Source organism: Oculina patagonica, chromosome 5, assembly GCF_052425735.1.
Source record: "Oculina patagonica isolate OP01 chromosome 5, crgOcupat, whole genome shotgun sequence".
Classification (NCBI taxonomy): domain Eukaryota; kingdom Metazoa; phylum Cnidaria; class Anthozoa; order Scleractinia; family Oculinidae; genus Oculina; species Oculina patagonica.
Genome location: NC_135762.1, coordinates 30,311,281 through 30,329,384, shown reverse-complemented (window position 1 = coordinate 30,329,384; position 18,104 = coordinate 30,311,281). Strand labels below are relative to the sequence as shown.

At 39.8% G+C, this 18,104-nt stretch overlaps 2 protein-coding genes and 1 pseudogene across 2 annotated transcripts; 2 read left to right on the top strand and 1 right to left on the bottom strand.

The window, feature by feature from the left end:
- Window positions 1–108: 108 nt before the first annotated feature.
- Window positions 109–6,911, top strand: LOC144654360 (transmembrane protein 184C-like). Its single transcript, XM_078514491.1, has 9 exons — window positions 109–475; window positions 929–965; window positions 1,703–1,905; window positions 3,043–3,117; window positions 3,235–3,328; window positions 4,665–4,777; window positions 5,338–5,368; window positions 5,859–5,927; window positions 6,309–6,911. Exons 1-9 carry the CDS (start codon window positions 198–200, stop codon window positions 6,627–6,629), a joined length of 1,221 nt encoding a protein of 406 aa, XP_078370617.1. The 5' UTR covers window positions 109–197; the 3' UTR covers window positions 6,630–6,911.
- A 1,407-nt stretch (window positions 6,912–8,318) lies between these two features.
- Window positions 8,319–8,964, bottom strand: LOC144655129 (uncharacterized; annotated as a pseudogene).
- A 6,299-nt stretch (window positions 8,965–15,263) lies between these two features.
- On the top strand, window positions 15,264–17,646 carry LOC144653648 (uncharacterized). The gene is made up of 2 exons (XM_078513703.1): window positions 15,264–15,425; window positions 16,236–17,646. Exons 1-2 carry the CDS (start codon window positions 15,380–15,382, stop codon window positions 17,141–17,143), a joined length of 954 nt encoding a protein of 317 aa, XP_078369829.1. The 5' UTR covers window positions 15,264–15,379; the 3' UTR covers window positions 17,144–17,646.
- Window positions 17,647–18,104: the final 458 nt, after the last annotated feature.

Genomic DNA, 18,104 nt, shown 5'->3' with positions numbered 1-18,104 from the left:
AGTGTTGCTTGATACACCGCTGAGTGGCGAATCGCGCGCGAACCGAAAACGAAGTGTCACGAACAGTCACGAACATAACACGAACACGGCACGAACAACCTCGGGAGCATTTGACAGGACAAGTGGATCTGGAAGAAGTGGTCGCTCGAATCGTTGTATTCTAAATCTGGAGTGAAAGGAGAAAGCGTAAAATAGCGATGGATAATTACATCTGTTGCTCAGGCTGTTCATGTTTGCGTAGAAGAAATCTTCGTAGCTGGTTACGACCGGTAGTGATCTCTGTGTATTTTGTTATTCTGTGTGTTGCACTTCCTCTCACCGTCTGGGAATTACACAAAAACAGAGCTCAAGCTCATGTACAAGCTTGGTTCATCGCAGGATGTTTTGTTTTCTTGACAATTCCTATCTCCCTGTGGGGAATTCTCCAGCATTTAGTGAATTATACAAAGCCAGAGTTACAAAGAAGGATAGTAAGGTAAGCTTATATATTTCAGCTTATTATATAAAGCATATCCGTAATATTGCCATCGTCATCATCCTGATGGTGATGATCATCACCATCATCACCATCCAGGGACGATAGAGCCAGGGGTGGGGGCTTGGGGGGGGGGGGGCTTAAGAGAAGAAAATCTTAAGCCCCCACTTCAAGTCACTAGTCACCCCCTCCAGCTCCCCCAATTGAAAAAACGTTCCTGTCATCATCATCATCATCAAACTGGAGTCAATCAGCAGTAAATTGTAATTTGCTCACTGATGTATTGCTGTAGTTTAAAATGAATATCAGCTCAAATTGATTTTAAACTAGTTTATAGTTTTATAATAAATCTGGATCAATTCAGAGGAAAATACAAATCAAGCTACAGTATTTTGACCTGATATGTTTTTAACTCAACATATACTTGTAATGTTTATTTTGGTTTGTTCACAGAATTCTTTGGATGGTCCCGATTTATGCAACAGATAGTGTATGTACTAACTCTTCACCTTTTCAAATGCTTACATTATTACAAGCTAAAGAAGGGTTACAACAGAAAGATTAATAGCAGAAAAATATTTTGATTTTGATTTACCTTATTCTCACTTAATTTCGCCAGTACTAAATTTTGCGATTTTCGACGGAAATCGCGAAATTTAATACTCACGAAATATAGGACACGCGAAGTTTAAAATCGCGAATTTTAATATCCTACTGATAATATCAAAAAATAATGAAACTCAATGTGTTTTATCATAGTTATTCTAGCATGTCTGAGCTTCATGTTTAGGAGTGTTTTGTTTAATTTTGTCCATTAGTTATCTCCCACTCTATCAGTCGCATTGTTCGAACTGTTCTCTGCCGCCAAGTTCCTCAAAATCTCGCTCTTGCAGTCGTAGATGAACCTATTAGGGATTTGACTGTTGAATACCTTATGTTTTGTTATGTGTATATTGTTTTGTTTGCTGTTTTTACGATGACTTTCATATTAATTATGTTGTTACAGTTTTGAGGTCAAAGCTTCCTATATATTGAAGAGTAGATAAAAATCGCGAAATTTAATACACTCCAATTGTACCTTCCTCTCAAAATCGCGAAATTAAGTACTCGCGAAACATGGCTCTTTATTTTTCGCGAAATTAAGTACTCACGAAATTTAGTGAGAATAAGGTATATTATTTGGAGATTTTAGTAATCAGCCTGTTATTTTATCTTTTCTTTTTTTAGTGGCTTGCTCTCCGTTTTCCCAAGGCAGCTATATACTTGGATTCTTTGCGAGAGTGTTATGAAGCTTACGTAATATATAATTTTATGACATTTTTGCTGGCTTACCTCTCTGCTGAATATGACTTTGAAGCAGTTTTGTCTCGCAAACAACAAGTAGAACATTTCTTTCCATTTTGTACCATGCCGCCATGGAGGATGGGCAAGTATGGATTGGGTCATGATTCATTTTTCTTCCATATAGCTCTCAATTTATCAAAGGCTTGTAATTATGTTATTGGGCTGAGGCATGTGGAAGATGCAGTGGTCTAATACTTAAAATGCTGCAGGGTTATAAGCCACTGCCCTCCCACTGATAAGCCCCTCTGCCCCCCCCCCCCCCCCTCCCGCACCACACCCCATTCAAGTGTTCCTTATTAACTTATTTGCCATAACAAAACCTTGCACTTAAAATAGAAATTGACAATAAGTTTGCAAGGAATACCCTGATCAAAATATTTAATTATTAGAGTGTGTTTGTTGTTCGCTCATCAGAGCCTTTTAAAATGTCCACTTAATGCTCCTTATAGGACTTATGTTTCTGCTATGGGTACCTTACGGGTGTATCATGGGAAAATAGAAAAAATCTGAGTCCCTTGACAGGGAATCTTACGGATCACTTCCGGGCACACTTAACTTTGTTTAGACTTTCTCAAATAATTTTATTTTTTCTGATGGAATTTTTGTTCACTTAGATAGGCATGGAAAGGCCTCATTGGCAAGCAAGACTATTTACTACCCAGGGCTAACTCAGGGATTATTGATAATCGGACGTATTTATACTTACCATAGCATGTCGAAATCTATGTTGGATTTAGTGGTCGAGGGTTGGTGGAAACGTAGGCAGTGGATATTAAAGCGCATTATTAACATGAAATAAAGGCAAAGCCTGTCTCCGTTAGCTCATCAGAGACCCATTTTCAGCCGGAGCTTCATTGACGATACGGGATCTAACGGTATGTAGTTCCAGTGAAATTACGTGCTATTTTTCACGCACCCCTGGAATTTGGGATGCTAGTCCATTGCAGGGCACCCTTACAAACATCGTAAGTGCAGTCGCTTACGTGTACCCATTTAGTACACCTAAGGTGATTTAGAGAGGCACTAAGTGAGAGTAAAGCCTCGTATGCCCGTAAGTGATACAAGCGTTCAGCACCTGGGCCCAGCGCCTTGAAGTCGGTTACTGCTCGACTCGTGTTAGTCCATAGCATGCTAACCATTAGGATCAAGTGGCCGCGGTTGGTGGGCTGCCAGATATAAGGCATATAACATGATTACCGTATATAATTTCTTTTTCTTCCAAGAACTTTAATCAACAGGTGTAAGCAAGGTGTGTTATCTTACACAGTTGTCAGAATCATGACCACTGTCATTGCCTTGTAAGTATTGCTTTTTATTTTATTTTCAAGTGTGATCATTCCTTAACTGCTATCAATAATTTTGCATTTTGTCAGTAACATGAAATTTCATTTCATTCTCATTTCTTGTTTTGGCAGCTGCACAGAACTAGCTGGTAAATATGACGAAGGAAATCTGAGCTTCAAAACAGCCTGGAGTTACATAGTAGTGATAAATAACTGCTCACAAGTGGTATGTTGGTTTTGTCTTTTAGGCCCCCTGAGGGGGATACTCCCTTCTAAAATGACAGGAGCACTCTTGTACCATTGTATTGGGGGTAAAATTTGTTGATTAGTACTGGTTAGGGTGCTGAAATCTGAAATGATTGCCATAAGAGTTATTGCATTTACTTTTAAGTATTATTAAAAAAAAGAGAAGAGTTTTTTAATATAAAAAAAAGAGGGGGAGCGAGAGTTTTAAAAAAAAAAAAAAAAGAAAAAAGAAATTATTTAAAAGGCTTAAAAATTTTTTTATGTAAATTAACTTATTTTTCCAATAATATTTATATTTGGGGTTTTTTTGGCTAAAAAAATCGAAGAAAAGTTTAGCCCGTTTTTTTTAAAAAAAAAAAAAAAACAATAAAAAATTAATTTTTTTTTTATTTCCTTTATGAATTATTAATGAGTTTTTGAAGGGTGAAGATTCCTCGCCCCCATCCTTTTAGGACTTGTTAACATTGGAGAAGGGTGGTCCTGTTCATTCAAGTAAATTCATTACCGTATTTACTCGAATAAGCGCCGCCCCCAAATAAGCGCCACATTTGGGACAAAAAAATTAATAAGTGATGCACCCGAATAAGCGCCGCAGTCTTGATGCGGCACTTATTCAAGAAATTCCATTTAACTAAAAACAGCACTACAAGTCCTACAAAGCAACTCTAAAACAAACTTAGACATTTCTTTCCATTAAAAGTGATGTTTTGCAGTTCAAAGTGATTGTTTTTCTGCTCGCCCGTTAGTTTTTCTATCACACATTCTCACAATACACAGTTCTGTAAATGTTGCGAGGGCCACAAACTTTGCCAGGACAGCTAGCGCTACTTCTTTCTTCAACAAGAGACAAATACTGACAATCAAAAGACACTATTTTCACCTCACCACCCTCAAATAAGTGCTGCCCTTGAATAAGAACCGCAGTTGAGGTGCGAAAAATTTAATAAGCGCCGCAGCACTTATTCGAGTGAATACGGTAATTGAGACAAATCCAAGTCTTCAAACGTGGCAGATTGTGAGCAGGAAAAGAGTGAGGAATTGCTCCAAGCTAAATATTACTCCAGTTAGCCTAAAATAATATCCTTGAAACAAAAATGGTTAGCTCTTGTATAATATTTGTAAGTCAGAGTAACATGATATGTTATACCCAACATAATGTGACCCGGAGGTTATTTGACTGGGACTCATCCTTCAGTTGACCTCGGATTTCACTCGTCCAACCGACTAACTCCATCCCATTCCATATAGAAGGGTTTCCCCTCCCAAACGATTCACCCAGGACTATTGTGCTAATGCAGTGACTTGTCTCTTTTCAGTGGGCATTATATTGTTTGGTGTTGTTTTACAAGGCAGCCCATGATGAACTTAAACCAATAAAACCCTTTGGAAAATTCCTGTGCATTAAACTTGTTGTGTTTGCATCATTTTGGTGAGTGAATGCACTGTTTTACAATGAGAAATTACAAACAGAGTGTCCAAATTATAATGGCCAATTCTGTTATATATCTTCCCTTTTTATTAAGCACCCATTCCAATCATCCCTCATCATTATTAAGCCTCCCCCCCCCCCCCTCACTCTACTGAGCCTTCTTCTCTATAAAAATCCCTCACTATGAAACGCTTAAAATGCTTTTCTACATTTACTTTGTGTTTTAAATTTATAATTTAGCCAGCTGGCAGCTTGCCTGGCTCCTTACCCACCAGGCAAGCAAGCATGAAAGATTGTTTGCCTGGCAGGAATATCTACTTTCCTGGCCGACCAGACAGGACTTTCTTCGAGCCCTGATAAAAGCCCTTTTCACTGTCAAGCCCCCAGTTTTGACAGTCTTTGAACTGCATTCCGCCTTCCTATTAATCCCTACTATTGGTTCCATGTAAGTGCCATACTCTGACTCAAAACAGTCTGTTATGTGTACAAAGTAAATGCATTGTCGATCACTACTGCTATTGCATCATTCTTTAAAACTTATTTTGTTGTTTTATTACCAGGCAGGGGGTATTGATAGCTATTCTTGTAAAGGTATGCTGTGTTCTCATTTTTTTTACACCCTTCTCTCTTAGAAAAAACTGGTTCACCTATAGAAAATTTTTTAAAATCGATGAAAACCTTAAACCATGGCTGCATCGCCAATAGACTGCGAGCAGTCGGCATTAATTTTTCAAATCCTGTACGAGAGTGGAAATATCATTTGTTTACATCTCTTTTCATTTTCTTTTGTAGTGTGTAAACGGCAACCTTGTTTTAATTTTAACTCTTGCCCATGTCTCGATTCGTTGTTTTAGCTAGTACCAGGGGCAAGCAATCAATAAAACACTGTAAAATCCCCTTACTATAACCGGTATTTAAGTTCAAAAGTTAAGTTATTAATTATGCAAATGAGGCAACAAAACGAGCAGGGAATGGGGATTGATGTTGACTTCTCGCAGTCAACATCCTAAGGGTAAAAGCATTGCGTTTCTTAAAATTATAAACGAAAAGGAGAACTTTCTTAAATCTTTCTTTTCTGTAGATTGGAGTGATTTCAGAGAGACATACGTGGGTGTTTTATACTGTGGAGGATGTCGCCAATGGCATTCAGGTAAAGAAAGGCTTTGTAACCATGTCATCCCATTGTTTTTAACTGAAAAAGAGAAAAAAGTTGAGATGTATCGGGATGGAATTCGTAATGCCAAAATTATCATATCTGGCCAATTCCAACAGATAACACGGATTTGGCCTAAACAACGCACGGATTGAGAACTTTTGCGATAAACTGAGCAGAATTGCGAGTTTTTAAAGTACGGCTGATCGCGGATCTGCTCAGAATTTAGTACAGATCGCGGATTAGCGTACTCCAATCCAAAACCCCCACTCTGCGCTCCCAGGAAACTCGTGATCATTTTAGGAAAAAAATTCTACGGGTACAAAATTCCACTTTGGTAAAAAAAAATGTTGTTGTTTCTCTTTTTTACTTCACCAGAATTTCATAGTGTGCATTGAGATGTTCATCTTTGCCATCGCTCATTATTACATCTTCTCGCACAAGCCGTACGTGGACCCCGCCTCACCCCCTCCCCCTTGCTGTGCGTCGTTTGTCTCCATGTGGGACGTGTCGGACGTGCGTGACGATATCGTGCAGCACGTGCAAAGCGTGGGAAACACCGTCAGGGGGACGGTCACGCGAAACAAACGTGGCGAAACGACATCGATGGCAACGGTGAAAAACACTGAAGTAACGCCTTTGCTGAATAACGAGCCTTATGCAGATTCTTCGTCTGACGAGGCCCCCATTGAAGCATAAAACTACAGTTCTTCCACATAAAAAAGTATCAAGATAATATTGAGACTTTCTCAGCATCATGCCAGAGTTCAGTCACGCCCTGGGGCACTCTTTTTGGTGTACTATATATACGAAGAATCCGGCCAAGGAAAAAATGGCCACGCTCTAAGTCATATACTTTATTCTCACAATTCCTCTCTCCACCCAGGTGTATAAATGCGTACCGGTGAATTTAGTGTTAAGGTTCTTTGAATTAATTTATTTTCTGTAAATAGTGTATGATTTTTGTAACTAGTGTGAAATAATAAAAAATAAAAATGTGAAAATCTGTATAGAAATACTCTCCGTTGCTTCATCTCTCTAATTACCACCTAAGCTTGAAGACAGACCACGCCCTTTTTACCTAACGATTGTGCACACAGTTGTGAAACTGAGAAATATTTTGGCTAGGGCTTCCAGAGCTCTTTTACAGTGTATGATGAGAAAAAAAAAGAGGAGAAGAAGAGGAGAAGAGAAGGAAGAGAAGAGGATATAATTCCGATTAAAATTAACTTTACGAGAACGAGTAATTGTAAAGGGGCTATCAGTGTGAATAAAATTTTGGTACTGCGTGTGGCTCCAGTAAAACTATTCACTTTAGAAGATTGAATGTTGGCTATTAAGACTGCAGTAATAATCAGGAGCAGGAGCCCATTCCCCGGAGCGTGCAAATTCAATACATTTTTACAACAGCGTTTTCACAGACGAAGTATGGAAGTTGCACATTCCGAGTAATGGGCTTCTGTCAGGAAGGAGGCAATAAATATGGTGTGAAAAAAAATCACTCGACTCCCATAGCGCCCTCCCGGGCGCCGTATAGGCTCCTCCCATGCAAGAGGGGTACCTTTTCAAGCTGCAGGTCTATAAAAAAGGGTATAGGTGTTTTCACGCGTTATCAAAAAGGGTAACAAAACTGTCATTGAGGTAAGACCCTGTCAAAATATGTCTACTGTAGGTATGTGGAAGGGCCACCATTTTCTTTGTTCTTTGGAAAGTGTGGTTAACAACATAACCTTTTCTTTCAAGAACGGTAGTAAAAGGAAAAGGACCCCGGGACAGAGCTTCCCTGTTTTAAACTTTGCCCCCCCCCCCCCCCCAACGGGCTCGATTTCTTTCCGCGTTTTTTTAATTTCACGTTTTCACTTCCCACTGAGAAAAAAAAGAAAAGAATGGAATGTTTGTGTACCTTTATACTTGCAAAAGCGAAGACAGTTTAATTTTAATTTCTATACCTTTTCACAAGTTTTATTTTATTCATTGTATCTATTGTCATGGCATAAGTACAAGAAGTGACGCCGCACAACAATTTGTTTAGAACACAACAATTATAATTTATCGTGTTTGCTTGATTATTTTAGCTTTCCTCAAGAAGAATTACATTGTAAATTATCTTGATACTAACAACTCGAAAATCCAACCGTCGTTTAAAGATCCTCCTGAATAAGCTTTACGGGGCGACCAATAAACCCACTTCACGCAAAACGCATTATGCGCGAGCACTGTATATGTATACAAAGTTTGCATGGCAAGCGTTCATGCGTTTTTGGCGCGCGAAAATTAAGGCGAGAGCGCAAAAAAATGAGTGGAAGGGAGGGTGGTAGAATGCCCTCACCCTTCTTCTTTTTGGCCTTGCCCGAATTTCCGCGCAGTCAAAATGTGGAAAAAAACTCTTTACTTGTGCGTGAACGCTTGCAACGTTACAAGTTTATTGCCAAAGAAACACATTGTTGCTGCGTTGTTGTTGTTGCTGTTGTTGTTGCACCATAACGTTTGCAAGCATCATTTTTAGCATGGCGTTTTCCTTTTCCAGTTCATCAATCTTTCTTGCGATTGACAGATCTTTAAGGCGTTTCGCTTCTCGGGATTTCTTTGCCGACATGTTGTTCCTGGACCGTTTTCTCCAGTACCTCTCGTCTTTGCATTCATCCGGGACAGAAGACCTCCCTCGCTTCCATTCCTTGTCAGAACCCGGATCTTTGCTGTGGTATTGAGTGACAAAGTTAGCACTATCTGGGCTTTTCCTTTTCTGTTGTGATAAGGAATGGGAAAAATTACTTCCGGATGTAGCGACTTCCGGTTGGGGAAACAAAACGTTTTTGGTTGGAGCAGGTTTGGAGAAAGCAACGGTTGCACTGACATCAAAATCGACATTTGTGTTCTTGTATGTCATCAAATTGCACGGCTGTTCCTGCATTGACATGTTTGGAACGGTCATCTGTGTTGGATCTTGTCTCATCTGCTGGGACGAATCTAGAGTTTCTAGCCACTCTAAGGCAGACGAGACCATGTCGAGCCTGGTTAGTTCAGGTGTTAGTTGGAAATCAAAATGCTCCTGATTAAGGCTGCTGAGATGGACGCCACAACCATCCTTTCCATCGTCTGAGAAAGTAACTGAACAAGGAGAACTGCTTGATAAACTTTCGGTCGTTTGTGGACTCAGACGAAAACTATCCAAACCTATAAGGCAAAGTAAACAAGTAATGGAACATCTGCTAAAAAGCTAAATGCAGCCTGTGAGTCAGGGAGAAGTTATCTTTTCTGTGAGTTACCTATTTTAAGTCATAGCACAGAACACACGGCCGTTTACACTTTTGTATTGTTTTGTTTTTGCGTGGGGTGGAGTGGGTCACGAAACACGCGCGTTCAGCGAACAGCAGCTGTAAGACGCGAACGCGAACAGCAGCTGTAAGACGCATGCAGTATATAAACCATCCAACTTAATAGCATAACATGTTCAGTGATAAGAGACTGGTAGCCTAGAATCGATCAATTTTCACCCTTTTGTTCGTCTCTCTTTCCATCATAAATTGATGATGACGATGATGATGGTGATGATAATAATGATGATGATGATGATGATGGCGATGGTGATGATGATGATAATAATGATGATGATGATGATGATGATAATAATGATGATGATGATGATGATGATAATAATGATAATAATGATGATGATGATGATGATGATGATGATGATGATGATGATGATGGTGATGATAATAATGATGATGATGATGATGATGATGATGATGATGAGGTGATGATAATAATAATGATGATGATGATGATGATGATGATGATGATGATGATGGTGATAATCATACATCATGATGATGGCTCTGCTGTTTTCTCGCATGTTCTGTATGTCTGGACTTGTCTCTGGTAGGCGAGTCAAAATCGTGGAGAAAAGTTGTCTCCCCCCCCCCCCCAACAGGGTCAGCCTACCTTCCAAGGTCAACCCCCCCCCCCTCCCCTCGAGCCAAATTTTGCGAGTTGTTGGCATATGAACGGCTAGCGGCTATTTATAAGGACATGTTTGAAACGTTCTCTCGCCCGCGTGGTGGCTCGGTATGGAAGGTAACCCTCCTTCGACTCAGGGACAACTTTTCGTCCATGTAAGCTGACCATAAATTACTCAAAACGTCGGCTTTATGTTTTTAGCTCAACACACCAATTCCGACTTGCTAACGTAACAAAACATTTCTTTTCTAAAGAAACTAATCTTCCTTGTTATTTGCAAGGCGTGAACAATCTGCTGTCGGAATATTTAATTTTCTTTTTTTCTGGTTGATTTCATTCTTGGGAAATGATGCGTTTCATTCTTGAGAAGTGATGCGTAAAAAATTAAAGTGAATTGAATAAATTACAAATACAATTACAAATTCCGACTACAGGAATGTACATAACATTGACTTGGAATTAAAAACTTTGAAAATCGATCAGAAAATGTTATACGATAGCGGTGAATGAAATAAAGCGGCAACTGAAATAACTTTTTTCACAAAAACCTTTCTGTAGACTTATGAATCCACCCACACAATTCCAATGAATTATAAAATTCATTTCAATTGTACAATGACCTAAAAATGTATTTAAACTAATACTGCAAGTTTTGGAGCCCCTTTTCTTGGTAAAAAAAGGAAAAAATAACACTATGCAAGTGACAGTGGTTTGGATTTCACTGCAAGCCTACGTTGGCAAGCAAAAAAATTCAGACAGAGTTCTGTTCGCTCAAATAGCGTGCCTTTTGACACACAATGCCCGAAGACAATTGAGTTGGACTTTAAAACATACTTTGCATTCGAGAGCGGCAGTTTTATTCGGGCTAAGTTGTGGCTTAAACAGAAAGAACAATATCATACCATATCGGCCAGTTGATTTTTCAAACCACAACGAAAATGAAGATTTTGCCCGTTCTTGTTCGAGCGGCGCTTGGAGAACTTTGCGTAATGGACAATTCACATTAATTCAGTATTTAGGCGTGCCTACATGCTATGGACTGCCGAAAAAAAAAATGAGCTACTCGAAAAAGTTACCTCTTGCTTTAAAACAATTAAAAGCAAACTCTACCTGGCAAAGAATTATGGGCGGCCATGTTCAGCTGTTTTGCCGGATCCAGCTGCCGGAATCGCGCCGGTGTCTGGTGTAAGACTGCGCCCGGCTCAAAGCGTTTTGGATCGACTGCAAATTAAGCGTAGAGTTTACTTTGTTTTTCTAGTTTTATTCACGGACAGTCGTGTATATGCATAATTTAATCGCGAAGAAAAAGACCTTTACAGCTGTTTATAGGAGTGATTGAATCCAATTCAATGAAGTCAAACACCTCTTGGAACAAATGAAGTGTTTCCCCAGAGTACGGTACTCAATACTTGTTTATATCTCACTTTATAGTTGCCTTGAGAACGAAGGGCATAACATAACATGTGGGCGAATTCTAATAGTAAAAATTTGAATGATGCATTTTCTTCCCATTAAACAAATGGTCGAAGGAAAAAACTGTTTGCTATGCATGCGTTCAAAAGGTTTTTGTTAAAAGCGGACATTTTTTTTCAGGGCGCAAATACTTCGCTATTCCCACTATTTTATACACTTTCCGTAAGCCCGCTGCATGCGAAGTGCAAAAAACAACTTGTGCTATTTTGCTACATGCATTGCTGATTTAAGTTATAATCAAGTTACAAGTTATAAGTTTATAATCAAAATATTCTAGTTTCAGTTTGAGAATGTCAAGTGAAGTATCTTTCCGATAGTAGACTCGAACAGGACTGCTTGTTTCCTGAACGAATTCATCGTTAAGCGACTGACCGCAGAAAGAATATTTTGCTTTTCAACTTCGGCAGGCACGTATTGTATCAAACTTCTTAACAAAATTTATTGAAAAAACTTAAGTGAACAGCGCTGACGAACGCTCCCGACAGCCGGTTTGGCGTTTCGAAACGACCCGGGTATACTGGGTTCGCTAAGGCCTCAAATGATCCCGACGGGGAAACTGCCCGTCCAGTATTATGGCCAGTTAACTAGTTGTTTCAAGCGCTATCGCATGGTTTCCTCTTTATGTTTGACTCCACTCCCCTCTATTTGGGATGCTAGTCCATCACAGGGTTACCCCGGCATTAGTACCCACAGAAACCCATAAGGGTTGAAACGTGTACGCGCGCGCACGCGTTTAATATTCTTTAGCTAGTACCATATTTGGAACACGAAGAATTTTCGCGATGCTCTTCCGTAATGCACACGCAACAAATTTTTGTTTGCGGTAGTTGCTTGAATTTCGCCTAAACGCCCATTTGTTACACTAAAAATACATAATTTTCAAGCGAGTTCTCCAGACTCTTCGATGAACAGGAGAATTAACCAATTTACTTTATTCAACAGGCTTGTTCAAACAAGATTACGCCATCGAGTGCGAGCTAGCACGCGATGTGATTATCCAAATATAGTATTTTGATTGGTTATGTCTCGTCACCAATTGGTACTTAGTGTAAACGAATGTGCAAACGCTTTGTACAATGCAATCATGAGAGTTACACGTTTCAACCCTTATGGGTTTCTGGTACCCATTTATACACCTGGGCCCAGTTGTTCGAAGAGTGGCTAAAGCCCTGGCCAAACGGTAACGCAAGTGAACGCAAGTTATCGCAAGTTGAACTTGCGTAGACTTGCGCTTTGGGTGGTCAAACAGACTCGCAAGAAAAAAAAAAACAATAAGGTCTTTTTGGTGGCGGGAGGTTCTTTTTTTCTCCTTCCGCCCGCCGCGAAAAAAAAAGAACGCCTGATCGCAGGTTACTCGTAGCTTTAAAGTGGCTTAACCTAGAACAACGTAGATTTTATCATCGCTGTATATATGTTTATAAGTGTATAAATGGACTTATGGATCATTCTATGGAGTTACTATCTAACAGGGACATTCATAGCTATAACACAAGGAATAAAGACATGCTTAGGCTACCTCATGTAACCAAAAATTGGGGAAAGCAGAGTGTGTTATCACTCTCTGAAAGACTGGAATAACCTAGACAGAGACACTAGAAATGCACTTGATTTTGTAAATTTTAAGCGTAGCGTTCTAAGTAGGTTTTTTAGTTAATTCTTTCTTTTGTATTCAAGTTAGTTTTTAATAATAGTTTTTAATTCTTAGGTATTTTTCGTTTTATTGTATATAGTCTTATTAAGTATTTTTAATCTTAGTTAGGACCTTTCTGAAAACCACTGTATAGTGAATGAAGGCTTCCTAATAAAAGATTCAGCTGAAAGATTATTATTATTACTCAAGAACTCAGAACCCCGGCCTTCAATGAAGCCGAGCAAGCTCACGAGCTTGTCCACAAACTCTGTATCCGGGAGCCTGTTCCAGGCTTTTGCTTATCTAGGGCAGAACAGCACAAGGAGAGGCGAGAAATTGGGCTGAAAAAGTATGGGCACCTTTAAGGTCTTTTTAGCCGGACTGCACTTCAAACACTTTCGCTGCTATGATCTTGGCAATACCAATCGAGCTTACAAATAGCACCTGCAAGGAGGAAACACACTAGATCAGAACAATACAAACAAAATCTGAAGTCCTTTGTTGATAGGTCTGTTATCCTGTGATTCTGTAGACTGTTCACAGCCCTCTACTTTTTCGTATTTTTCCAAGATCGCTGAACGCGGGTAATGAGCGGCGAGTGAACTGGACGCCGGTGCAGACAGGGAGGCGCGAGCTCTCCTTGTTTCGCGCTCGCGCTTTAGTTTGCTCGCCGACTCTATAGAGACTGTGAACAGTCTAGGGAATAAGCAGGATTTAGGGATTCCATGAATGAACCGAGTTATCGGGATTAGATCCGAAATCTGAGTAACTTTTTCTCGTGGCTTGCGAATATTCTTAGATTATAGCCAATCATGACATTTCCGTTTGTGGTGTATACCAAACAAATGTATTACATGTACCATAAACAAAAAAACTAAAAAAATGTTGTCAACAGTGTCATTTTGGGAATTTTTTAACCCGCATTTGTATTACATGTACCATTCATCAAACAGTCTTTAGCATTGAACATTTGGCTAGTTTAGAATGAATTTTATACACACTCAACTATATTCTTTTTAAAATCGCAGCCTCGGGTTTATTCTTTAAATAATATTCTTAAAATCTCGCAAATTTTAGCCTCGATATTCTTATAAACTAGCTCTTATAGAAAAAAAAGGCTGGTACTAGATTTTAACAGCTGATTTGTAAGCTGGCAAGTGACTCTTAATCGCTACGGCAGCGCAAACGGTGAAGCGTACATTTCGTAATTAAAAACAAAACAAAATCAAACCAGAAACAAATGAAACTGGTCAAATGAACTTTTAAAAGCACTGAAAACTATATAGTGGGGGGAGAATACGTTCGCGGCTCGACTATTGCGGACTTTTTTTTGCGATACATTGAGTGGATTTGCGGACTTCGAAAATACAGCGGATCGCGGATTAGCTGAGAATTTTTGCGCGGATTCCGGACTCTTCATTTCACGAAGCTCTGATCGTGAAGTTCAGATAACTTTTGTACGTCTTCGTCGTTGTGTTGGTGGTGAAATTGTCGCAGAAACAAGCAACAAAACAAAACTTCGTTAAAGAAAATTGGCATTAAAAACAACATCTACTGTCCGTTGCAGTGAAACTATACCACCCAAATGTTTCAAGTTATGTGGATTTGGATTTGAACGAAAGTAGTGGCAGTTTTAGCACACATCGGCGGATTTGCGTACCCCTATTCACCCCGATTCGTCCCGAAAAACGGGATTAGCGGAAGACCGGCGAGTGAAAAAAATAATTTTTTGCTCGCCGTTTTTTCGCGCTGCTTAACTAACTGAACGCCTGAAACAGGCTACCCTCTCCTATATATGTGTTGCTTACACCTTACATTTATTTGAACACGAGGATACGCTGTGTTTGATTATTTTTATTATTGCATAAGCAGATCTTTGCCTGTACCATTATTACATAATCAATATGGCACTGAATATTTTAAATTTCCGATCGTTTTCTTGTTTACAGCCTTTGACAAACTTCACTTCAATGTAGCCATGAATGTATTTTTTTATAATTTTAAGTTTTCAAGTGTAACAGTTTGTCACGTTTTTTGCTTAACCAGAGGATTCCTTCACGCCATGCGAGCGTACACGTGAATAATAACGTGTGTTTCTCATGCATAAATTTGCAATGTGACTCGATGATATTACAAGGAACAGAGCGCGTGACTTTTAACGTGACTCAGTTGAAGTCAACCAATCAAAATTGTTGTTATGTAATATAGTTATGTAAATTAACTTTCGCTCACGCTTCACTAGCTGAAAGGGCACGTGCCTTCAGCTCGTAAATAAACGACCGGCACTTTTAGTGTCATCATTTCGAGTGGAACACATTACGAGTAACATTGAGCGTTGAGGAATTAGAAATCTCCGTCGATCTGCTGTAAAGCGCAGTGAAAGCACATGGAGTTGATTTCTGCAGCTGGCATAGAGAGTTTTCTCGCTTCCGGTAAGCACTTCTATTGGCTTTAAATATTTTTCTAGCGGTGATAAGTTTCCGTATGCACATGGCCGGCCAGTCACTTCGAAAGTGTTTACAATGGATCGCAGCTAATAGTTCCGAGAGCAATTTCCCTTAAAATATCACTTCGCAGTTAAGCACATCATCCGCTGTGTGTTCTCCAAATTGACATGAAAATCATTTCATTTCAAAATGATGACATGCCAGGCCACCGTTTCTTCATGTTTCTTCGGTTGTATGAATTCTTGGACAATGGACTTTGAATTTTTATTATTATTGCCCATTCTAATTAAGAGTAAAGTAATTAATTTTGTCGCAGACTGCTAAAATCGAACCAGGCTACTCTACATTCCCTACTCTTTTTCCAGATTCCAGACCACGGCTAGTTAAACTTTGTTTTTGCAAGTACGGTAAATTACGAATCCTCCACACGAGATTGAATTCCTGGACACTTACCCTCCCTCCCCCCCAAGTTAACCTCCGGTCTTAAATAACTGGTGTTGTGGTCTTGTGCTAAAAATCAATAAAGTCAATAAACATGCTCGTAAGGAAGGAGGGGGGGGGGGGGGAGGGGGTGCCTGGTAACCCCTTCTCATGAAGACGTAGTGGTAGTATCGTACAATACTTTTAATCACTTCCCAATGCGGGGGTTGGTGGGGGGGGGGGTGAGTGTGATTCCGTCCTATGTAGGCGTCGTATTACGATAATCTTGATATATGGAAAGCGGAATAAAGCGTAACACTGACTTCTCGCCATACAATTTTTTTTAGCATTATATTTCTTATATTTTGTTCACAGGCAAGGATCTGTTTAGTTTTGAGCCTGAAGATGATAGTGGCTTTAGTTCTTCTCCCTCCACACCAGAGTCAGCAGAGGACATCGATTCAGTTACACAACTCTTCGACTTCGAAAAAAGTCTGCAGTCAAACCTCTGCGGTACGCTGAATGCATGTCTGTTTGATGGCGAACTTCCTGCAAAGTTGTACACTCACATAAAAATAAAAGATGAGAACGACGACGAATTCTGGGAAAGCGATATTTCCCTAAGTGCGCTTGATAGCATTTCCTTCACTGACTGTTTCGGCGAACAATTTGAACTTATGGAAGACCTACTTGTCCAACCTACAATGAATGACGAACAGAGAGAAAAGCCGGTTCAGCCAGTAGACATTGTCTCGGAAGAGATTTTGGCCGAAGGTGAGGCGAACTGTGCGACATGTCCGAAAGTTGACACGAACGTAATCGAAGAGGCGACGACGGCCGAAGATACGTCTCCGAAAGATCCCGAGGAGAATCTTTACAAACGTCAACTTCGAAAAAGAGTTAGAAACGTTCTGGTTGATCATGACTATGTTAAATCATCGGATGGAGCTGAGGTTACGAATGAGTGCGAGGACGATGAAATAGACGAGAAATCCGAGGAAACAGAGGATGACGATAAAGATTTTGAACTTCCCTGCGGCCCGGCTAAAAAAACTCGCCGCACAATGAAATCAAAGTCCGGGAAAGATGATAAGTACTGGGAGAGGCGGAAAAGGAACAATTTAGCAGCAAAACGATCACGCGAAGCGAAACGAGCACGCGAAATGGAAATTGCGAAAAAGACTGGCGCTTTAGAGAAAGAGAACATTAATTTGAAAAATCAAGTGAAAAAACTTAAGGCGGCCATCAAAAGAGCCGAAAAAAAATTGCGCACAATGGTATGACGGTCTCTTAGTTTATAGACCGAGCGCTTGGTTGGCCTATGACAGATCAGTGGTCAAACTCTCGCCCTGTTCAATTTTAACCGAATGAACTGGCTAGAACAAGGAGAAACTTTGTGAGGCCTTTAAGCCTTGTCTCGATTGGTTAGCTGGGTTCGTTTCTGTTGACAAAAGAATAGATAGTAAAAGCCACTTTGCCTTTATTGTACGCAGTAAATCTAGCCTTTGTACAGTAGATCAAACCAACAAGAAAAATCAGCGGAGAAGATCCAAAGCAGACAGTTAAACTGCAACACATTCATCCATACGATGCAGAACTATTCAACAAAATCGTCAAACTTTCTCTTAAAAATTACTTGCGTACCGAGCAAATTGTATTTATGAAATGGTTTTCATTACATAGCCATATCAAATATTTTTATTTCAAGTACGAAGAAATGACATTTTCATACATAATGAAGAATTAAGTGTACATATGTGGTAATAAAACAATTGCTAAATATCCACATACTCTGAATCTTTTTAAGGATTGTCGTTTGCGTGGGAGAAGGGGGTTGGGTGGGTAGATTTGCCGGCGGGATTTTGCGCGCGATTGCTTTATTTTATTGGCGGCAACCTGAAACAGTCGGGAGAATAAGGGCCTGATTACATAAACCGGGCTGGCTTGGATTTGCCGAGAACTCGGCACCACAGTTAAACGCGACAAAAATCAATTTTGCGATTACATGACAACGGGGCCAGCCAAGTTTGCCGAGATCCCGGTATCGCGATTCAGGGATCCCTATACAATCTGGGATGAAACTTTTCAATGTAATCACGTTCTCTAAGCATAAATTTTCTCTTCCGAGTACACTGGTGACCACAGAAATCAAGCTTTTTCTTTCTAAATAGGATTTGGAGGCAAAGCAGCTCATGTCGCTGCATAAGTGTAGAAAAAAATCTACCAAATTGCTGGGAAAAAGGT

Bases quoted from the DNA above. Each gene is read 5' to 3' on its own strand.
- LOC144654360 (XM_078514491.1), top strand. From the start codon at position 198: ATGGATAATTACATCTGTTGCTCAGGCTGTTCATGTTTGCGTAGAAGA. The intron at 1,906-3,042 runs GTATGGATTGGG...TTTTCTTCCAAG, and splicing joins CCGCCATGGAGGATGGGCAA to AACTTTAATCAACAGGTGTA. The intron at 4,778-5,337 runs GTGAGTGAATGC...TTTTATTACCAG, and splicing joins GTTGTGTTTGCATCATTTTG to GCAGGGGGTATTGATAGCTA.
- LOC144653648 (XM_078513703.1), top strand. From the start codon at position 15,380: ATGGAGTTGATTTCTGCAGCTGGCATAGAGAGTTTTCTCGCTTCCG. The intron at 15,426-16,235 runs GTAAGCACTTCT...TTTTGTTCACAG, and splicing joins AGAGAGTTTTCTCGCTTCCG to GCAAGGATCTGTTTAGTTTT.